Source organism: Rhamphochromis longiceps, linkage group LG19, assembly GCF_057381845.1.
Source record: "Rhamphochromis longiceps isolate RC_006_pf linkage group LG19, R_longiceps_female_GT1.1, whole genome shotgun sequence".
NCBI lineage: Eukaryota > Metazoa > Chordata > Actinopteri > Cichliformes > Cichlidae > Rhamphochromis > Rhamphochromis longiceps.
This window is the reverse complement of record NC_140575.1, coordinates 12,146,750-12,167,095: the sequence shown is the minus strand read 5'-3', so window position 1 is coordinate 12,167,095 and position 20,346 is coordinate 12,146,750. Positions and strand designations below refer to the sequence as shown.

General features: G+C 47.7%; 1 protein-coding gene across 8 annotated transcripts in view; it reads left to right on the top strand.

Annotated features, from left to right (window-relative positions):
* LOC146646335 (AT-rich interactive domain-containing protein 1B-like) overlaps positions 1-20,346 on the top strand; it is a 162,647-nt gene that overhangs the window by 125,464 nt on the left and 16,837 nt on the right. For 4 of the 8 annotated variants that reach the window (XM_085391331.1, XM_085391336.1, XM_085391330.1 and 1 more), the window contains exons 7-11: positions 1,733-1,906; positions 10,660-10,981; positions 11,892-12,032; positions 18,481-18,605; positions 20,086-20,189. In XM_085391331.1, coding sequence (XP_085247457.1) covers positions 1,733-1,906; positions 10,660-10,981; positions 11,892-12,032; positions 18,481-18,605; positions 20,086-20,189 — 866 coding nt within the window. The remainder of the gene's footprint in view (positions 1-1,732; positions 1,907-10,659; positions 10,982-11,891; positions 12,033-18,480; positions 18,606-20,085; positions 20,190-20,346) is intronic. The other 4 variants (XM_085391335.1, XM_085391334.1, XM_085391333.1 and 1 more) reach the window with 2 other exon arrangements.

The window sequence follows — 20,346 nt, the reverse complement described above, 5'->3', positions numbered from 1 at the left end:
CAGAGGGAGTGGATAGATGAAGACGGAGAGAGCGGGAGCGGCACTGTAAAAGGTTATTTCCCAACATGATGAAATCAAATCGGAAATTTAGTGCTGCTCTCTAATGCCTGTAAACCTCACGCCCTCCCCAGCCCAGTCCAGGAAAACACGGCGAGGTTAACAGGGTTGGCTGTTGTTTTTGCTGTTTCCCTAGCTAGGATTAAACCTCCCACCGCCCCCCCTCGTCCTCCTCTACACGCACGCCCCACTTTGCTCAAGTGGCTGCCTCCCTAAGAGCCTCTCTCCACTCTTCATTTCCATAAATCCGCTGAATGTCCCTTTTCCCCCCCGCTTTCTCTCGCGTGCTCCGCCGCTCGCCTGTTGTTGTCCGGCTGAGAGCTTCATTCACTTTGCCCGAAAGAGAGAAAGGTTTGTGTGCGTGTTGTGTGTTTGTGTGTGAGTGTGGAGAGCGAACGAAGCAGAGAGACAGAAAAATCCTTGAATGTGTTATTTGCTTTTAGCACTGTCTGCACAATGTTCCTCTCCCCATCCATTTTCCAGGCAATTTAAAGTGCGGTATTACACACTGTATTTTTCTCCTGCTCTCCCAGAATCCCCTTACCCTAATGGAAGCAAAACATTACAATAATGTCCTCGCTCCTTAAACCCAGCACTCGCAGCCTAAGCACTTTCAGGCCCCGATCGCTCTTTCCCTCTGTTACACTGTCTTTCCTCCCACACACACTTTCTCTCTCACTGCCTCTCTTTCTGTCTTGGCCTTCATCTCTTCGCTGCACACACACACACACACTTTTATTGCTCTCTTTCTCTGTTATCTCCCCCACACACCGAGAAACACAAACACATGTGTGTGTGCGCACACAGCCATCATGCAGTGAAACTTCCATCTCCCTCTCCTCATATTTTCTCATGCTCTCTTAGCAGAAACAAGGAATTAAACAAGTGTCAACTTGCACTTTTCCAACTCTATCGTTTTTCCCTAAACCCCAAACTCGCTAAAGAGTCGGCGCCCATTCAGCAAAGCGGATCGCTATCACAGTTTACAGTCGAGCGGGCCCGATCCATTTACGCCCTAATCTGCAATCCCCCTACCGCACGCGCTCGTTTCCACACCCACGCAACCTCTCTTTTCTCTGAATGGCCGCCCGGCGACCTTTCCGCATTCGCGGTGGATCGGGAGACCTTTCTGTGGGTTTAAAAACCAACGGCGCAGCTTGAAAGAGCGAAGCCCAGGCGAGGATCTCTCCAAATGTCAATTTGAATGGTGCGGGCGAGTTTGGGCCTGAGAGGCTCTGACACATCTATTGACAAAACGGTTTAGAAAAACATAGTAGCTGCGGTCAAATCGCCGGCTATTCTGTGAAGAGTCGAGCAAACGGTTGGCTTTTTTCAACCCTGCGCACAGACTGGGCTGCGTGCGTCTTTCAGAACATGCGTACACTTGACCCTCTGCTTCTGCCCGTGCTAAAATTCTCTGAGCGAGCGAGCCTGTGTCAGCCTGCCGCTTTCTTTATGCGCCGTCTAACACCTGGACCGCGCCGTATTACTCCACAAAGTGTATCTGCGAGTAACAGGAGCCAGCGCTGAGGTAAAAGATTAGGGTCGTTATCAGAACACGGCTCTTTTTACACGAGGAAATTGAATAAATGTCCCACTTTGTTGACTTACACAACCGCTTCAGACAAATCCTCCGCTGGTATCTGCTGCTTTCATGCCTGTTTTTGTGTTTCAGGGTTCAACATGCAGAGGAACCAGGCTGCCTCTCAGTTTGCTTCTCCACAGACCGGACCTCCCATGTCCCCCCACCCATCGCCAGGGGGCCCCCTCTACTCTGGAGTGGGTCCGTACTCCCAGGGTGGCCCCGCGGGCCCTTACGGACCACACGCACCTCAGTATGGACACCAAGGTTGGTGCCTGCTATAATGTGATCGTCTGAAAACATTTAAATGAACAGAAGATTTTGGAATATTTGTTTGTCCTTTATTATTACAGGAAACAAGGATCTCACATAGTTTTCTCACAAGGTGAGAAATTGTAAAGCAGGATGTCGGGCTCAGCTGTGGAAAAGCCTTGAAATCATGATTGTTTAATGTTTTCTAAAACTGGCAATTTCGCGTTACTCTGAGCTCCTAATCTGCCGAAGACATAAGAGCTGATTCACGAGTCTATATTTAGCACGTGTCAGTTTACCAGAAACTCTGTTAAAAGTCGAGCGAGCACGAACGCCTCAAACGCGAGAGTCTAACTTTCAGGCGATAGTTTAAAAAAGCAGAGAAAACTGCGACTGCTGTCAGGCTTCGTGCTGAATTATAATCACGAGAAGCATTAACAGGCCCCACGCTGACTTTAACTGACATCACATTTGTGCAGCAGCCTCTGCTTCCTGACTGGTCCGCTGGGAGGGCGAGTCCAGCCTATCATCCATTCAGAGGGGTTACGCAGGAGTTTGGCCCCAGATTGGAGAGTCACATTTGTCATTTTTGATTACCGCTGGCCTCGCGCTCACCGTCACACCGGGCTTGACTTCGGTGTCACTGGTGTCAAAGACAGTCTGCTAATGAGGAATACAAAAAGAGTCCTTTTGAAAGACATTTCCATTGGCTGTTTCCTACAATCTCGACGCACACAGCTGTTACAGTCCTCTATCATCCTGTGTGGCAGGTCTCATCGTGGGCATTCAAAGCCAGACTATATTCATGAGACACTTGAACCCTGGACACACCTCTTGGCCCTCCTCGTGATAAGATTATGAGCTCCAGACTGACACGTCACGAGCTTCATCCACTGAATCATGATCTGGAGAAATATCGGCCTCAAAGAAAAATGAGTCGTTTTTTAAAAGAATTGAACATAATGAATCTGTTTTAGCTTCATTTCTTTCAAATACATACAGTCCAGTGTCACACCTGCAGTAGGTTATCATGTCCATAGAGAGAAGCTGAACGTGTTCCTTTAACCGATCGCAACGATGGCTTCCCTCGTTCTGATGGGGGCCGGCCTGTCTTCTAATGAGACACATGCTGTGCATAAAATGAACCAGTTCATTCATGTTTACTGGAGATCTTAGTTTAGAACAAGACGGCTGCAAGAATGAGTCACAAAAACCAGAGGAAGAAGCTTTTTGGAGCAAAATGCACAGCATGCAAACATGAGAGGGCAAATGCTTACAGCTGAAATATTCATCTAGAAACATCTCAAGAGTTAAAAGAATACATAAAGTCGAGTTGCAGATGGACTCTGCAGAGTGCAGCGTGTCTGTCTGAGAGTCTGCAGTCAGCCTCAGTTGGACCACGATTGTTGCCTCCTACCAGGTGACCTGTGCAATCAATTTGCAACCTACAGGCAACCAGTAGGTGATGGGAACTAGTTGCCATCAGTCACCAAATGCAAAAAAAGTTACAATCTGCGGTTTTTTCCTAGTCAAGCAGAGGACTTACTTTTACTGTAGTTTTACTAATGATCAAGATCCTGATAACATATTAGATCACGAGACCGGCTTTCTTATCTCTTTTTGTGCTGTGTGTGTACATATGTCGTCCTGAGGTCACATAAATGTGCAGTGATCAGTGCAGGAAATCCACATCCATCTCTTCCTGAGTATTTATTGTTTCTTTGGCCTCTGAGCAGTAATCAGATCTTCCGCCACGTTCTCTCGGCCTTTCTGACGAGCCTTGTGGCGTTCCAGTTGCACTGACCATCAGTCTAAGCTTTTTCAGATTTTTCTCAGGAGAAAAAAAACTTGGAAAAATGACGAGTCTCAGATTCCAGGAAAACTGGAAAAAAAAGAAGTTTGGATCGCTTTGTGTAATTAAACGTTCTGCGCTCGCTTGTTTCTCCAACATGAAACTCCCAGCCAGCCGGCAAACGTCGACATCTGCTGTTGTAGTTCGTTTTCTGCCTTTGGCGCCACACCAGACCAAACATTATGGTATTTTTTTGATAAATGTGTGTTTTAATGTGTCACCTTGATAAATGCACCCATCCGCGCGTGTGTTTTTCCAAATTTGCGGCGTCTCCCTCGCATTTGTTAATCTTGATTAATAGCCCTAATGCGTTTGGTATTTGGTCCTCCTTCTCCACCCACTCTTATCTCCTAATGTGACTTTGGCTGCGCTGACAGCCCAGTAAGCAGAGAGGAGAAAGAGAAATGAAGTAAGCAGAGAGCAACAGCGAGGCGGTCTAGCCTGCGAGAAGCTCTGGAGGCAGATGAGCGTGAAATCTCACTTGGACGTCAGGAGAGATGTTCCATCAAAATCAGAAGGAGCTGCTCAGACCTGCACATGTGTGCTTCATGCATGCAGATATAGCAAACGTGCAGGTATCCTGGTGTTTTCTTTATGCAAACTTGCTGGAGAGCCAAAGCCAACACCCTTAATTCACCCTTGTCCTGTAATTCTTCAGCTTCCCCCTAATTTACTCCTTTTGTGGCCGTCTGTGGTTATTTTTACAGGTAAACAGCCGAGTTCAGATTACCACTTACGTGCACTTTCACATCATAATGTTTCATATTACTTATTTTTACTTTGATGTAAACTCGTCTTAAGCTTCATATTGAGTCCAGGACATAGCCAGGGCCCCGGTCCTTAGCAGAGCGAACAGGCCAGACAGCTGTTGGTCATTGTTCTTAATGACAGCTCCATCTGCTTCCCTTCCCTCTCCCGAGCGAACCAGCAAATTAGCCAACACAGAAACTAGCTCCAAGTTCCTGAACTCTGCTCTGCTGTTTCTCTTGGCCTGTCTGTGCTGGGAGAGGTTGTTTCCATGTGTAATGGGTAACAGCATTTTGTCTTTCAGCCATTTCTCACACACACACACTAAAGCAGTTTGTAGCTCAGCAAAATACATAAAACAGTCTGGTGTCTGTAACTTTAAAGGCTACAAGACTGCTTTTGTTGTCCGCGGGTAAACGACTGTAGCTGGACTCGTGTAATCAGCTACATAAGCTCCATCCTGCACACAGTTAATGTGATACATGAGTCTGCCGGAGGACACGGCCTCTCTGCAAATAGTACTTACATATTTTTCTGCTTTTTCAAGCGATCTTTGATCAGATAACACTAACCAGAGGTTTGCTGTTTGTGACTGTGTGTTAGAGCTGTTGCAGTGAGGCGGTCCAAACATTTAAGCTGCTCCGTGTTTATCGTGGTGCTTTGAAAGGCCGCTATATCCCAAGTTTACCTGATCTCAGCTGATATCAGGCTCTCCTCGAGACTCACATGTCCTCAGCAGCTGTTTCCAAGACCTGCACTTGGACACGGTGCAGAGCAGCATGTTGAGAACAGCACACACACACACACACGGGGGAGGAGGATATTATGCTATTACAGGAAAAAGATTCAGAGACTGTCTCAGCTCTGCTTTCTCTCCCACCCATCGCATAGTTCCCTCCACCACATACCCCCCTCCAGGGGTTAAGCACTCCACTGGTAATGACCGTGCTTCAGACTTTTAAGCCTTGGTGCCTTGCCGGAGCCACAGAGTAATTCAGCCAAAAAAAAAAAGAAGAAGAAGAAAGAAAAAAGCCATGACTCAAGCCAATGCCTAAGGGAGCGAGTGGATGTTTTTGGAGGAAATTGACAGTATGTGGAGCTCAGCAGCCCCAAGGCGCACCCCAGCCCGGCTCAGGCTCAGAAACCCTGCCGGGGAAGGTGCTGAGGTGGCTGGTAGAAGATGTGGGGGCCTCAGGCAAGAGGGGATGCTGCAAAAAAAAGAAATATATATATCCATCCCACCAAGCTGTACATGAAAGCTGCAGTGTAACAGTGAGCTGTGTGAAGCAAGGAAGGAATCTGTTTTTTGTGTCTGTATTGACCCGTCTGATGTCAAACATTGGAAGTGCTAAAGCTGATTAAACAGCTTTAAACAGACTTACAGTTATTTTATTAAGTAAAGCAGTTTCATAACGATTCGAGGAGGAAACAGAGACATCCTTGCTTCCTAAAGTATGATTACCGGCTTGATTATACTTGACACACTCCCCGACTAAGCCCCACTCTCCCAGCTCACTCCCACCACATTCACAGAAAGGAAAAGAGGAAAAATGCTATTGAATTTTTGTATTTGTGTTCAGCCACATGTGCACAGCCTGCCCACGCTCCCGTCCTTGGCAGCTCAAGCATGTAGCCATGTAATCTGCATTCCACTCCTCACTGATGGAGTTCACAGGTCCAGAGGGTGCACCATCACACCTCACTCCGCCGCAGACGGCAGAGCGACCGCCTCGGCCGTTAGCGTCGGCGGGTCCGGCCTGCTGAGGAAGCAGTCGACGGTAATCTGCTCGGTCACGCTCCAGCTCTCCCGCGGGACTGCGGGGATTAAACCCGGCGCAGGATATAGCGTCCAACAAATGCGTGACCGTGCCGGGAATTTCCATGTAATTGTGAACGAAGCACCACGAGCGCTTCTCCTCCCCTCTATCGCGCTATAAATACCACCAAGACTCCCCAAAGGCACAAGTGCTGAGAAGCAGGCGAGAAACCAAGACTGAGCTACAAGGACACGAGAAGGTGCAAATAAGAAATGGCATCCTCCTCGTCCTCCTTGTCCTCCTTTTAGTTTCCAGAGCAGCAGGAGTAACAGTCAGAGTAGGCAGAGCCACGTCTGTGAATGCATTTTAATGCTAACATCGTATGCATGTGCATAATGAAAGCTAGCACTGCACATTTTGAACCTGGTTTCTCGTGCATAAAACCAGAGTCAGAAAAGATGCACATTTTTATATGAATTTCCTGACAGGATGTGCTTTTTTCTGGAAGCATTTGGAAGTTAACATTAAGTTGTACTTTTTTTCTCTTTTCCCCCTGAAGCGTTTTAAATATATCAGCACAGAGTCATTATTGCTTCTCTTTTTTCTAAATTGGACAAAATTTTACCTCAGCAATAATCCATCTTCCCCTTTTAATGTAATCTTACAGCACTTCCAAAGTCATTGAAAGCCCGAATGTCTCTTATGAAAACACCTACTGTAGGATTTTGAGGTTGAGCTCTCAGTCATTTTAAAAAGTGGGTTAGCGTGCTATCTGTCCTTGAAGAAGCATTCTGGCTCGGCACCAATCCTTCAGGAAGTGAATCATTCTTGTCAGGACAGAGCAAGGCTCTCATAGGAAAGCTTTACATTAACCCCATCCCGCAGTTACTCTGTCTTTCTGCTGTCAGCCGAGGCGACTGAGCCCACATCACTTTGAATGGTAGTACATCAAAACTGATAAGTTCCCTCAGTGCGGCGTGCCGACTTAATGACACAGTTTTTCAAAACAGATTTAGCTTAGCACCTCGCAAAAAGAAGAAATACTAAGACAGCGAGTGAACACGCTGAGATGGAAAATTCCAGACGCTTCCTCGTTTTTAGGACTTCAGGCAGAAGAATTCAGAGTCCAGATGCTATAAACGAACCCCTGGAATAGATGGCGGGCGGCCATGACGTGGGTCCCATCAGCCGTCCAGAGAGGGCTGAGAGAGGTTGCTGACCGGGGCCTTGTTCATCCAGCTGAGCAGTCGGGCTGCAGGGCACCGCTCCCAGGATTTTCCACAGCGTCTCCGCTTCATTATGAGTGGAAGAAACGTGGAAATGCGTGTTTCAGTGCTCGCAAGGTCTCCAAAGTATTACACATGCATTCACACAATCAAGCAGATGCACACACGCACACACACACACACAGAGCGCACCATACATATCCTCCTGTGTTCGTTAGCAGGCATCCTTTCTTCCTGAACGCTTCCCTATTATAGCCCCAAAACCCTTGACAGGTGTCAGCTGTACTCAGCTCACCGACTCACCAGAGCCTCCCCACAAATAATCCGCTTTTTCTTTTCCCATCTCCCACAGTAGATTTCATCACAATTTCTGGACAAATTCAGGCGGAGTTGCTGACTTTTATGGGAAAGACTTTTATTTTGATTCAGTATAAATCCTATCTCGGGGGTTGGCGGGTGGGAGCGTTTCCCCCTCCCTCGCAGTCTGTCTGTCTTCCTCTCTTTCCGCCCCCTCGTGCTCCCTCCATCTCTGTTGGACAAGCGGTCTTATGTCGTGTGGAAAGTGTCTTTGCCGAAGCAGCTCGAGGACACTGTGAAGCCATTACCATATTCAGTATCGCTCTTTCCCCCCCCCCCCCCCCCCCCCCGTGGAACATTGTCATCTAACTTTCCCTCGTTTGAGCGCACAGAAAAGCCTTCAGGTTTTAAAGAGACTTGATCCCCTTTTCCAGACATATTCTCAGGGGATTACGCAGTGAGGCCCAACTAAAGCACCCTTAATCAAATCAAAATAAATAGCCCCCTTCACAATGGAAGATGCCACTTTTCTATTTTGCGGGGGATTTGTCCCCTGTGGAAAAATCTCAGTGCCCAAATAGGGAATACGCTGTTATGCGCGCTGCGTGCCGTGGGTGTGGACGGCTCTCACATGTATAGGTGCCTGCTGCTGTGTCTGCTGCATGCGCGTGTTGTCTTTCAGCTGTTATTGAGGCTGGAGTCGAGCGAGGCTTTTAAAGCCAAAATGGAGGGGTTTAAGTGTGCCTTAGGAAAGCTCCTGGCATCGTGGCTGCGTGGCACTCCAGGGCAGCAAGAAAGCATTTACTGCAGATTAGAGCTCCTCTCAAGTGTTTCACAAAGTCAGCCTTAAGCTCGCCAATTGTTCCCAGGGCCACACAACTCACCGGGCCACACCTCAGAGAGGGTCTCCTCGCATACACAGGTTGGCGGCGGCCGTGAATCACGGTGTAATCCCGCTCTTTACGCTCCGCGGCTGTCGCGGCATTATTTTCTTGATGGATGAAATTGCTGTATGTGTCACTGTGGTAGGTATATGAGTACCAGCTGACAAGCACACCCCATTTGTCTCAAATGAGGTGATTGATAAGACCCATCTGCAGCTCCAGTTTGTCATCATCATCATCATCATCAACTTTATTTATAAAGCACTTTAAAACAACCACAGCTGACACAAAGTGCTGTACACTGGAACTGTAAAATAAAATTACATGAGATATAAATAAAAAACAAATAAAAAAAGAGTGAAATCATTAATTAAATAACTACTTCAATTAAAAGAGAAACTAAGTCTCACTGAGGTTAAAAGCCAAGGAATAAAAGTGGGTTTTAAGATGTGATTTAAAAGTGGACAGTGAAGGGGCCTCTCTAACATGCATGGGCAAATTATTCCATAATTTTGGAGCCACAATAGAGAAGGCCCCGCCCCCTCTGAGCTTCCTCCTGGATCTCGGTACCTCCAGGAGCAGCTGGTCAGTTGACCTGAGAGACCGACAGGGTATGTGGGGATGAAGAAGCTCAGAGACGTAAGGCGGGGCAAGACTGTGAAGGCATTTAAAAACAAACATAAGAATTTTAAAATGAACTCTAAAAGACACAGGCAGCCAGTGCAGAGAGGCTAGCACGGGGGTTATATGCTCTCTTTTTCGAGTTCCTGTTAGGAGTCGTGCAGCCGCATTTTGAACCAGCTGCAGACATGAGAGCAACGACTGACTGACCCCCACATAAAGTGAGTTACAGTAGTCCAGGCGGGAAGAAATAAAAGCATGGATCACTGTTTCAAGGTGCTGCCTCGAAAGAAAAGATTTTACTCTTGCCAGTCGCCTTAAATGATAAAAACAGGACTTCACTGCTCTGATTTGGTTGTCCAATTTAAAATCACTGTCCAACTTAAAACCAAGGTCAGTAACAACAAGTTTAAAATAGACTTCCAGGGATCCTAAATCAACAGAGGTGGACTCACAGGGACCACTGGATCCAAACACCAACACTTCTGTTTTCTTTTCATTAAAATTTAAAAAGTTTAGAGCCAACCAAGCTTTAATGTCATCTAGACATGTCAAGAGAGGTTTTATGGAGATGCCATTCTTGTGTTTTAGTGACAAATAAATTTGGCAGTCATCGGCATAACAATGAAATGAGATCCCATGCCTTCTAAGGATAGAACCCAGAGGCAGTAGATACAGTGAAAAGAGCAGTGGCCCTAAAATTGAGCCCTGTGGGACGCCGCATGACAGAGGAACAGAAGACGATTCGTAACCGAGAAGGCTGACAGAGAAAGTTCTATCTGATAAATAAGACCTAAACCAATTAAGTGCAGTGCCACCAATACCCACTACATCATGTAATCGAGAAATTTGAATATTGTGGTCTACGGTCTCAAAGGCAGCAGTTAGGTCAAGCAAGACAAGAACAACATGGTTACCAGAATCACATGCCAGAAGGATGTCATTAAAAACCCTTAATAATGCAGATTCTGTGCTGTGAAGGGTTTTAAAACCTGATTGAAAAACCTCAAAGATTCCATTTTCATCTAGAAAATCTTTCAGTTGACTAAAAACGATTTTCTCTAAAACCTTGGAGACTAAAGGCAGATTGGAAATAGGCCTATAGTTCGCTAAAACTGTGTGATCAAGGCCAGGTTTCTTAAGCAGTGGCTGTACTACTGCATGTCTGAAATTTGCAGGAACCATACCAGAAGACAGACTGCTGTTAATAATGTCACTGAAGCTATTTTGTGCCGTTCTCATAGCCAAATCGTGGAATTTAGGAGGACGTCTGAAACGACAGCGAGCCATGTTTTACGTTTCAGGGACACCGTCTGTGTAGCTTCTGATTTTCTGTGATCTTAATGAGCTTTTGTTGGCTGATTCACATGTCGTCTTCTTCCAGGCAACTACCCACGGCCCTCCAACTACAGCGGCACAGCCAGCACCGGCTACAGTGGCCCCGGCCCTGGCATAACCAACAGCCTGGGCATGAACGCTACCAGCCCCATGCACGGTCAGGGGCCCGGCCAGCCCATGCCCGGAGGACGCGGCCACGGCCCAGGCAGCCAGAACAGGGTGTACCCGGCCATCGGTCCCACTTCTCCCAGCGTACCCCAGCCAGCTGGGCCCGGGATGGGTCCCCCTTCTTTGGGTAGCTCTAACCGCAAGATCCAGGAGGCAGCAGCGGCTGCCGTGCCAGGATCTGCCAACTCAGTGCACAACAGGTAAGAGCGCGGCAAGGGCTCCGGCTGCAAACTCAGCACATTAGTTGTGCATATGCTGCATGTGAGTTAGTGAATGTGCATGCGAGCTAACGTATCCCAGCTGTAGCTGTAAGTGGTCTTGATGGTGAAAAATGTATTTTAGTGCGAATTGTGCCGTATGGTTACTGTACGCTACAATTCTGGGCCGTCGAGCTTCTCTGCCGTGCGTTAGCGTCTAACGAGAGGCATCGATCTGCCGGTCGTCTGTGTGCTGAAAAGCCCCGCAGAGGCTTTCTGAGCCAAACACTTTCTTTTTCTCTGAGACTCTTTTCAGACGTGCAGGCAAGAGTTGTTCTCAGGGGTTCCGCTCTTCTATGAGCCACTTGTGCAACTGTCCCTATTTTCACACATCTCATAAAGTACCTGACATTTTGATATCTGGCTCTGTGCACCGAGTGCCATTTCCTTGCAAAAAGAGATATATTGGCACGAGAGCAGGCAGCGCGGTCTCGACGCAGCACCGTCGAAACATAAGAGAAGAAAAATGCAAACTGACTGTAAAAACACCAGAGACCGCAGTGACACCGAGCACCTTAACGCACATGCACAGCTCTTTGAAGCTCTAACAGCGTGTGAGTTCAGGGTATTATTTTCCATCAGGGCGGGAGCTCTGACTGTACGAGCGCTCGCAGTGTTGGAGGCAGAGGGGTTGTTGTGGGATTGTGTGGGCAGTAAACTTTCGCTGAACCCTGCCGGGGGAACTTGTGAAAACATCGCAGTCTTCTGAGAGGAAAGATGGCTTTCTGCATTCGCGCCATTCTGGGTGCGCTTTTCCTAACAAATGCATCATGGGAGCAGCCTCGGCGGCACTCAGATTAGCGTTTGCCAGTGTTCATCGTGTGGGTTTCTCTTTTCTGTCGGCGGTCTGCAGGACGCCTCTGTGCGCGAGGCCCCCGGCCCAGACGCAGCCCACCTCCACCCGCTGGCCCACACCCCACCATTCCTCCACCTGTCCACCGCCTTCACCCCCACCCCGACCTCATCCTCCATGCATCCATTCGCATCAACATAGGTAGGTCCACGTCCATCACCACACTTGTGTGTGTGCGTGCCTTAAAATCAGTTTGTGTGTGGAAGTCGGTGTGTCATGTGACCGAGCCGCGCTAAAACGACCATGGTGGCTTTTCTCGGCGCTGCGTCTGACAGCAAAACAAGAAGAGTCATCATCATTACCATTGTAATTGCTATCATCACCTTCATCATCATCATCACTGTAGTCATCACAGGCTTCTCTTAGTCACTCTAATGGCAACAACAAGTGAGCGCCCCAGTATCTCACACACACACACACACACACACACACACACACACACACACACACACACACACACTGAGATACTCGGGGCTGCGTGCACTGTAACAGCATCGTGGGGGGAAAGGCAGGGGAGGGGAGGAGTCTGACAGGGGGGTGATTAATTGCGTGCATCCGGGAGGCCCAATGCTGTACACACACACACACACACACACACACACACACACACACACACACACACACACACACACACACACACTCACTCACTTGCAGCAATGCAAATGCTACTCGAGCCGTTAAGAGATGGCTGAGTTGTCAATAAGAAGTGGCACGACATGATCCCCACTGCTGGGACCAATCAGACGGCCTGTCAGTCTCCCCTCAGACAGCAGCGAGGTGTCGCTGGCTGCGGTGGGCCTCTCTCGCTCTCTCGCAGCGTGTTTACAAATCTGCCTGTAAAGTCTGTTCACGTCTTCATCTGTGTCTCAACCTATTTTGATTTATTGTCAGCTGTGCGAGTATCCGCGGGCTCCTTCGTTTGCCGTTTCATCTCCATCTCCAGCATTAAGCCATCGTTAATGTGTGTTTTTCCTTCTTTCGCTGCACTGCAAAGATCACACTGGAAGCAAAGAGTCCGGTGCAGTGACAGCCGTCTCCTTTTGATTCTGCTCTTTGAAACGTGTGCCGGCTCGCCAGTCGTTAGCGTTTATTTAAACCGCAGCATCACTTCCACGGCGCTGGAGAAAATAATGGAGCAGACGCCGGATGCTTAGAACAACAAAAGACTTTTATGAACTAGCTAGTGTTAAAAAAGAGAAATGTGCCAACAAATGAAACTATTGGTTTCCAAAGCAGATCGGTGTTCACAAATGTGAATAATCTGCCGCCTTCTTTATTTAGAATACCGAGTTGTTCGGATAAAAACGTAAATTAGTCTCCTCTGCTGGCAGAAGTGTGTTTTTGACTTATTCCAGACTAAAATGTGCCAGAATGTTTTGTCGTGATGGACATTTTTGCAGAGCGCCTGGCGCCTGTCTCACCTTCGCTGTTGTTCTCATCTGCTGTCGATCATTCCGATCCTTTCATCCCTCTTCGTCTGCTCCTCTTCCCTCTCCTCCCACCTGTTTCGCTCTTTTTTACCAACTGTATCGCCCTCTTTGTCTCCGTGCAGCTCTGTTCTCCTACCCAGACTGTTTTATCTCGCTCAGTCTTTCTTCCTCCCAATTTGCTTTTTCTTCTCCGCTGTCTCCAGCACAGCCTTGTTATGTTTTTCTTCCTCAGATCCCACTTTAGAACATCTGAGGGAGATCAGGAGAAAATTGGCCTCCGAAAAACCTGCAGTTAAAGGCTCCAGCACCCTGTTTGCGCTCCAGAGCTCAGTGCAACATTGTGAAACATTGTCAAACCCGGTTCTTCTCTGTCTGAGAAACAAGTTGTTAGTCGTACCGCGTGTCTAGTTTTGCTCTTTGATGCATTAACCGGGACTGCCACAGTCACCCGCTTCCAACCTTCCAAATCAGGGGCTAGTCGAGCAGTGAGATCACTGACTGGTCTCTGCTTCCTTTCCTCTTTTCCTTTAACACATGCCTTCACTACATCTCCACTAATAATCCTCCACATTTCTGCCTCTCATGCCTCATCTTCGTCCTCTGCTGGCTCACGCACTCTGGCTTCATTACACCAACCAACAGAATTTTGAAGAGAGGGCCGCGTGCAGCTGCAGGTTGGAGCTGCGTTTAAATCTTTGCAAAGTGTACAATAGGGAGCGTTCCCCCCCCCCCCCCCCGAGCCTTCCACGAATCAGAAACAAATGTTGCACTTTTGTGGGTCTGAGTCAGAGTCGAGGGATGTTCCTGTTGAACCTCATAATAAAGTTTGGTGACGATGCAGTTCAGTGGGTCTCATGGAGAACGCTGAGGTGAAAAGTTTACGTTCAAATAAGGCGAGTGAGGTCGGAGTGTGTTTGGAAAAATGCACCAGTACACTTTTTTTTGGGGGGGGGGGGAGATTGATGTTAGGGATTTTTCGTTTTTGGAAAAGAGGCAAACACAAAGTATTAAAAGGTATAAGCTTTTCTTGGCAGCAGCTTCTGAGGACAGAATTGGGTTTTCAAATGACTTTCCAACGCTGCTGGCGACACTCTACAAAAAGTTCCCGGAGCTATAGGAACGGCGAACTGTCGGAAAAATAAGCACTTAGCAGAAGAAGAGCAAAGCTCGGGAAAAAAAAGGAGCCGTAAATAAAAAGGAAATTGAAGGGAGAAAAATGTTGGAAGAGGGAAGAAGAGAAGAGAGGAGAGTGCTCCCAGGCAAATCCTCGCCAAATAATTCATTTCTGACCTCCTTAGTAAGTAAATTTGCTAAATAAATAAGAGCAGCGCTTGAATGTCAAGAACGGGGGATGCTGCCTGTGGCGCTTTGTCGCTCGCAGTCTTGGCAGCGCTGCGGAGCGCTCTGCTTTCATTAGATGGGTAAAATAAATGGCTTCTCCTCCATCCATCCATCCTGAGCCGTTTGATGTTTGGGAAGGAGGGGCGGGAGAAGGGAAGAGTAGCTTTTTTTCTGGATTTAATATGTTAAAAGCTGTCCTTTTATTTTTTGTTGGGGGTTTATTCTGGTTTACCCTGTGTGTGTGTGTGTGTGTGTGTGTGTGTGTGTGTGTGTGTGTGTGTGTGTGTGTGTGTGTGTGTGTGTGTGTGTGTGTGTGAGAGAGAGGGGGAGTTGAGTCAGGAGTTTGGAGGAGCAATGAGCCCAAGCTGCCCTGACAACAGATTGGGTCCATATATAATTCATAGCCTCCAGTCGATCCACTCCATCCTTCCATCCAGCAGCCTCTCCGGCTCTTTCTTTCGCCTCCTTCTGCACACACACACGCAGCGAGCTCAGGGATCGATGGAGAGGGCCGCTCAGTCGTCACACGGTCCTGCAGTCCGGCCGCCACCGCCGCTGTCTTGTCCGGTTAGCCGAGCCGAGACGGCGTCAGCGCGGCCTGTCACTGCAAATGAAGGACAAAGGCGCCGCCACTTCTAGAGAGACACCGTCAGCTGGTTGGCTGGCACCTCGTAACCATGGCATCCCCTTGGCAACGGCACCCACCCGAACACAAGGACACGCTCAAACACACTTCGGCACACACACTCACCCATGGTGTGAAAGTGGCCTTCTCCGATGCCCTTCACACATGTAGACTGAATAGACGAGAGCTCTCTCTGCGCGCGTGTGTGTGTTTGTGTGTGTGTGTGTGTGTGTGTGTGTGTGTGTGCGTGCGTGCGTGCGTGTGTGCGTGTGTGTGTGTGTGTGTGTAATTAGGGAATAAACGGGGGGTTAGTGAAGGACAGTGATGGTAGAGCATCAATCCGGTCGTTAAGTGATACTTCCGGGTCTAAAGTAGTCTGCGTTTAATATGGCTTTTGTGTTGTTAACATGTTTAATGTTTTGTATTTTCTTCTATTTGATCTCAAAAAGCTCCTAAAACAGTCAGTGATCACTGTTGACCTCCCTCGGCTTTTATTACTGCTAATCATTTATTTAAGCTCAGTTTTTAAAACCTTAGGATGTAACTACAGCACAGCCCATGCAGCAGTATGACTAACCTCGTATTGTGGATGGATTATCTCAGTTGTTCTCCTGGCTGAAGTTTGGTCCTTTTACAGCATCCTGCCATGCGATTACATTTGTTCCTGACCACCGAGAACACTCACATTAACTTTTATCAAGTGGAAAAAAAGTTAGCTTGTTTATATTATGCTAACATAGCTGTGTCGCTAGCGGTCACGTAGCACATCATTATATACCAGCTAGCCAAACTTCAGTAACCATACAAACGTCACTGCTGTTTAGTTTTCTGTCTTCATTTATGCTGGAAGTGATAGCAGAGCTGTACGTTTTAATTTGTTTCCAAAACCCCGCAGTCAGGACATGCTATATTGTATTTAGATAGAAGCTAGGGAGCTAACTCCCTGCTAACTTCTAACTCCGTTAAATGTCATAAATTCTGTTTTCATGGATGCCTGGATGTTAAACTCAATTGTTACACCTGGTAGAGCAGAACGCTGATCATTTTATTAAAGATGAAAGACTTTAGACAGTTTTTCAACTCTCAGTAATGCCATAGTGATCGTTTGATATATGGACCTGCAGCAGAGTTTAGGCCCAGACATGGCTAGTGACGTCAGACTTAACCAGATAGGATTCTTGCCGCTCTTAAAGTGACAGGAGTCTTTTTTTTTTTTAATCTGGAGACCCAAACAAAAGCTTGAGTGAAAAATCTGCATTTTCATGTGTTTCCCTTTTAGCACGAGAGCGCTCCAACTTAGCCAGCACTCGTCGAGTAAACTCATACTTTCCCTTCACTGTTTCACTACTTTTTTCCTCAGGCCACTCCTCGACAACAAACTGCGAGTGCAGTGGACTGATGGTGCTAGGATGGATGTTTCTGTGTGTGCGTTCCCTCAGTTTAGTCTCATGGAACAGCGATTACCTCCAGCTCTGGCTTCTTCTTCCCTAATTTCCTCCTGCCTCCTTTCTTCTCTCCTTCCTCTCCATCCCTCCTTTCTTCCCCCTCTCACTCTCTCTGCGGCAACAGGATGCTTTTTTTTCACCCGGCACAAAGGTGCCCAAGAGCAAGATGAATGCGCCGTGCTTGCCCCCACCCCCCAACCCCCGATGGCGGCACATGCATATATTAAGTGTGATTAAACGCTGTGCGGTGCCTCCATCAAGTGCTTTCTAATGGGCTTTTTTATGACATGAATTAGTCATAATGGGAGAGCGCCACAGTCGAAAACCACCAACCACTGTTGTTGTTGTTGTAGTTGATTTGGATTTTTCACCGTTCACACGAGATAGCTTAAGTTCTGGTGAGGGGCGTTTTTACAGTATGCGGATAAATGAGCTTCGGAGGCTTTTGGCGCGTTTAAACTCATTTCTCGTCGCCTGCTTTGCTTTGTGGGAGTTTGCATGCAGAATACATTTTTGCTTGCTTGAGAAGGTGCAGCGATCAAAAGGTACATTTATTTCTGTGACTTGACTCACGCGGAGCTTTTTAGGGAACACGTAGGCAGCGAACGAAGGAGTCTATGCCCCCGCCGCCGCCCCACCCCATTATAGGGAAATGGGGCCAGATAAGCGTGGATTTGGTGTGCTTGTTTCTTTGCCACGGAGCTCCCCTGTGCACCTCAGCCCCCATAGAGGGATTACATATGTATCATCAGCCGTGCTCTATGACTAATTACATCTGTGAGATGAGATTATGGGGAGGTTTACCAAGCCAATCCCTCCTCTCAGGCAATGTGTATCGGTTCCAACACGAGGTATTACATTATGTGTCTGTGTGGAAGAGAGAACGATGCCAGTTAAGGGGGATTGAGTGACAGAAATCCGCACAAACATTTTTCCTTCTTTACGTTTTCCGGCCTTTTACGTGTGGCTTCCTTCCTTCCTTTCCTCCTCTGCTCACCTCTCTTCCTCCCGCAACTCTTCCTCCCGTGTTTGAGGCCTCTCCTCACCTCACGTCCCTTTTCTCCCTCTTCATACAGTTGTCCGGGAGATAATCTCGAGTCAGCAGGAGATAGAGCAAATTGTTCCAAACACGGTGTTCCCTTTCAGCCTCTGTGTCACCGGCCTGGCATGCAATGATAGACGCCGCCTTCAATCAAACGCACATGGATGGCTGGTGTTCAGCAGGTTGCAGATAAGCCCCTCTGATGTCACTCGCGACACCATGTGATGAGCACCCGAGAGAGACGGGGGAGGCTGAGCGGCATTGATTTTTGCTGTCACTATGGCAACAAATAACATGATCCTCTCCAAAAGCACACCTTAATTAGTTAAATTATGACTTGTGTGATGGAGAGGAAGGAAGAGAGAGAGGGAGGGAGGCTGTGGAGGAGACGGAGGATAGGAGAGCTTTTCCTTTTCTGATGTTCGGTGCTCATCTTCAATCTTTTGGAAGAGCTGTGTGTTTGATCAGGGATCTGTTGCGCTCTTTGCTTTTTATCGTGACTCTCAGATATACATGCAGCTCAGTTTTCACTGCAACAATAAAGCAGCGCAGCAGTGACAGGCTGCCAAATATCATCCCTGTATGATTATGTGACTTCTGTTCCTCTGCAGCTTTCACTGTTACTCGCTTATTTCTCCACATCGTGAATCCAGCTGGAGTCAACCCGAATAAATCTCCCAATGTCGTTTTTTTCTTTCTATTGTAGGCAGAGCAACTATCAAGGCCCCGGCATGAGCCAAGCCAGCGCTGTCCCCTACAGTCAGGTGGCGGGCAGCAACGCCGCAGCCACAGGCAACGCACAAGGTCCGGGCTACAACATGCCTCCTTCAGGTATTTCACTAATGCCAGCGTGCTGTAGAGGTAAAAGCTCGTAAACACAGGCCCACAAACATTGCCATCCCCTGCAGGACATTCTCTTCAACGTCTTCTTCAGGACAGAACGCAGCTGAGCTGCAGTTTTAAATCTTTGCACTATTTGCATGCAGTTGTGTTTCTGCAGCATGAAACCTTGAAATCCCCACATGGCTCTCGTAACGCTTCCCGGGCTTCTGTGCTTTGCTGTTTTGGCCCAAAACATGTAAAATGAGCCTTTTGTATCCACACGTGTACCCCCGCCTACAGGCCGCCTTCAACACATATCCAAGGGTTGGGATCGCTCCTTCTTCCCTCCTAGCTTTACTTTAGCTTAAATTAAGTTGATACTTAGATGAAGTTACAGCTGATCTAATCTGGCTCGTCTTGAATCAGCAGAAAACATGTTGATACAATAATGTCGAACCTTTACGGCAGCATCGAAGTGACGTTTCTATCAGTGCACCTACTCAGAGACACAGCGTAGGTCACATGACAGAGTCAAAGACTAAAGAGTTTCGTTATGACGCTCTTCTGAAGAGCTGGCCCTTCGGCGAGGAGAGCGTAACGCGGTGCCTCGGTTTTTCTTTCCTGCCCGGCTGCATTGCTGCTAAACACACATCAGAGATTTTCCAAAATGAAGCTCTTATTTAAAGCCATACATCAGAACGCATGACATTTGTAAAACTTGAGCCAAATTAGAGCGCCAAGGTTCCTCAAAGCTCATCTGGTTTGCCCCTGGGCACGTAAAAAGCCTTCGGTTTGCCCGCCGCGGCACAGCGTACACCGGAGGAAATACAGAGGGGAGCCTTGCACCCAAGGACCTCTCCTTTCTGCTAATAAGAAATATGCAGCTCGCACTTTGAAAAGTAGTCTTAAGGATCTCAACTCTTCTTCACTTATAAACCTAATGAAGGCACACAAACACGTCTTGTCAGCCAACATCTCGTCAACGCTAACCTTTACATTCTCTCCGCACTTTGAATATGTGAGAACATGAATAACTTCTTCCAAGTTGACACCGGCTTGCTTTTAGTGGATTCTTATCTTATTCTCTCTCTACGTCTTCCTTAAGAAACAGTCTTTTTATACGGCTGTCTTCCATTCAGGATAAATGGGCGGACAGGCTTTAGGGAGGCCTTGAGAGCACAAAAGCAAAGAAGCTCAGCAGCCGAAAGACATTAAAGCATTTTCCATTGTCTGACTGTGCCTGTGACATTATACAGACCATTGTGCAGCAGCTTTCAGTCCACACGGTGAAGGCACCATTCATTTAAGGAGTTAAACCCAATTGAATGTAGCAGAATACACAAACATGCCTGAAATCTCTCTTTACTCTTTATTCTGCTCCGTCGTGGAAAAACTTTAAAAAAAAATGTGCAAATTCAGAGCATATTTTATGTTTGTGAGAAGTTTGGTGCAACTGCTTCGAGTCAACGTTTGCTCGTTGCTGTTGAAGGATCCACGGGAATGTCAGGAGACGGGATAATGAGCCCAGATGCCAAACCGAAAACGGAGGTGAAAGATGACGGCGGCCCCGCCAACGAGCCCCACAAACCAAAGGTAACTCCTTGACAGTCTTCCCCATTCTCCCACTTCCTCTCCCCTCTCTTTCGTTTGTAAACGTTCTTTCTAATCTTCCTCCGCTAACGAAGCAGACCAGTCCCGATCAGCGGATGCTGCCTCAGCGCAGAGGGCCGTCTCGCTGTTGTTTTCTCAC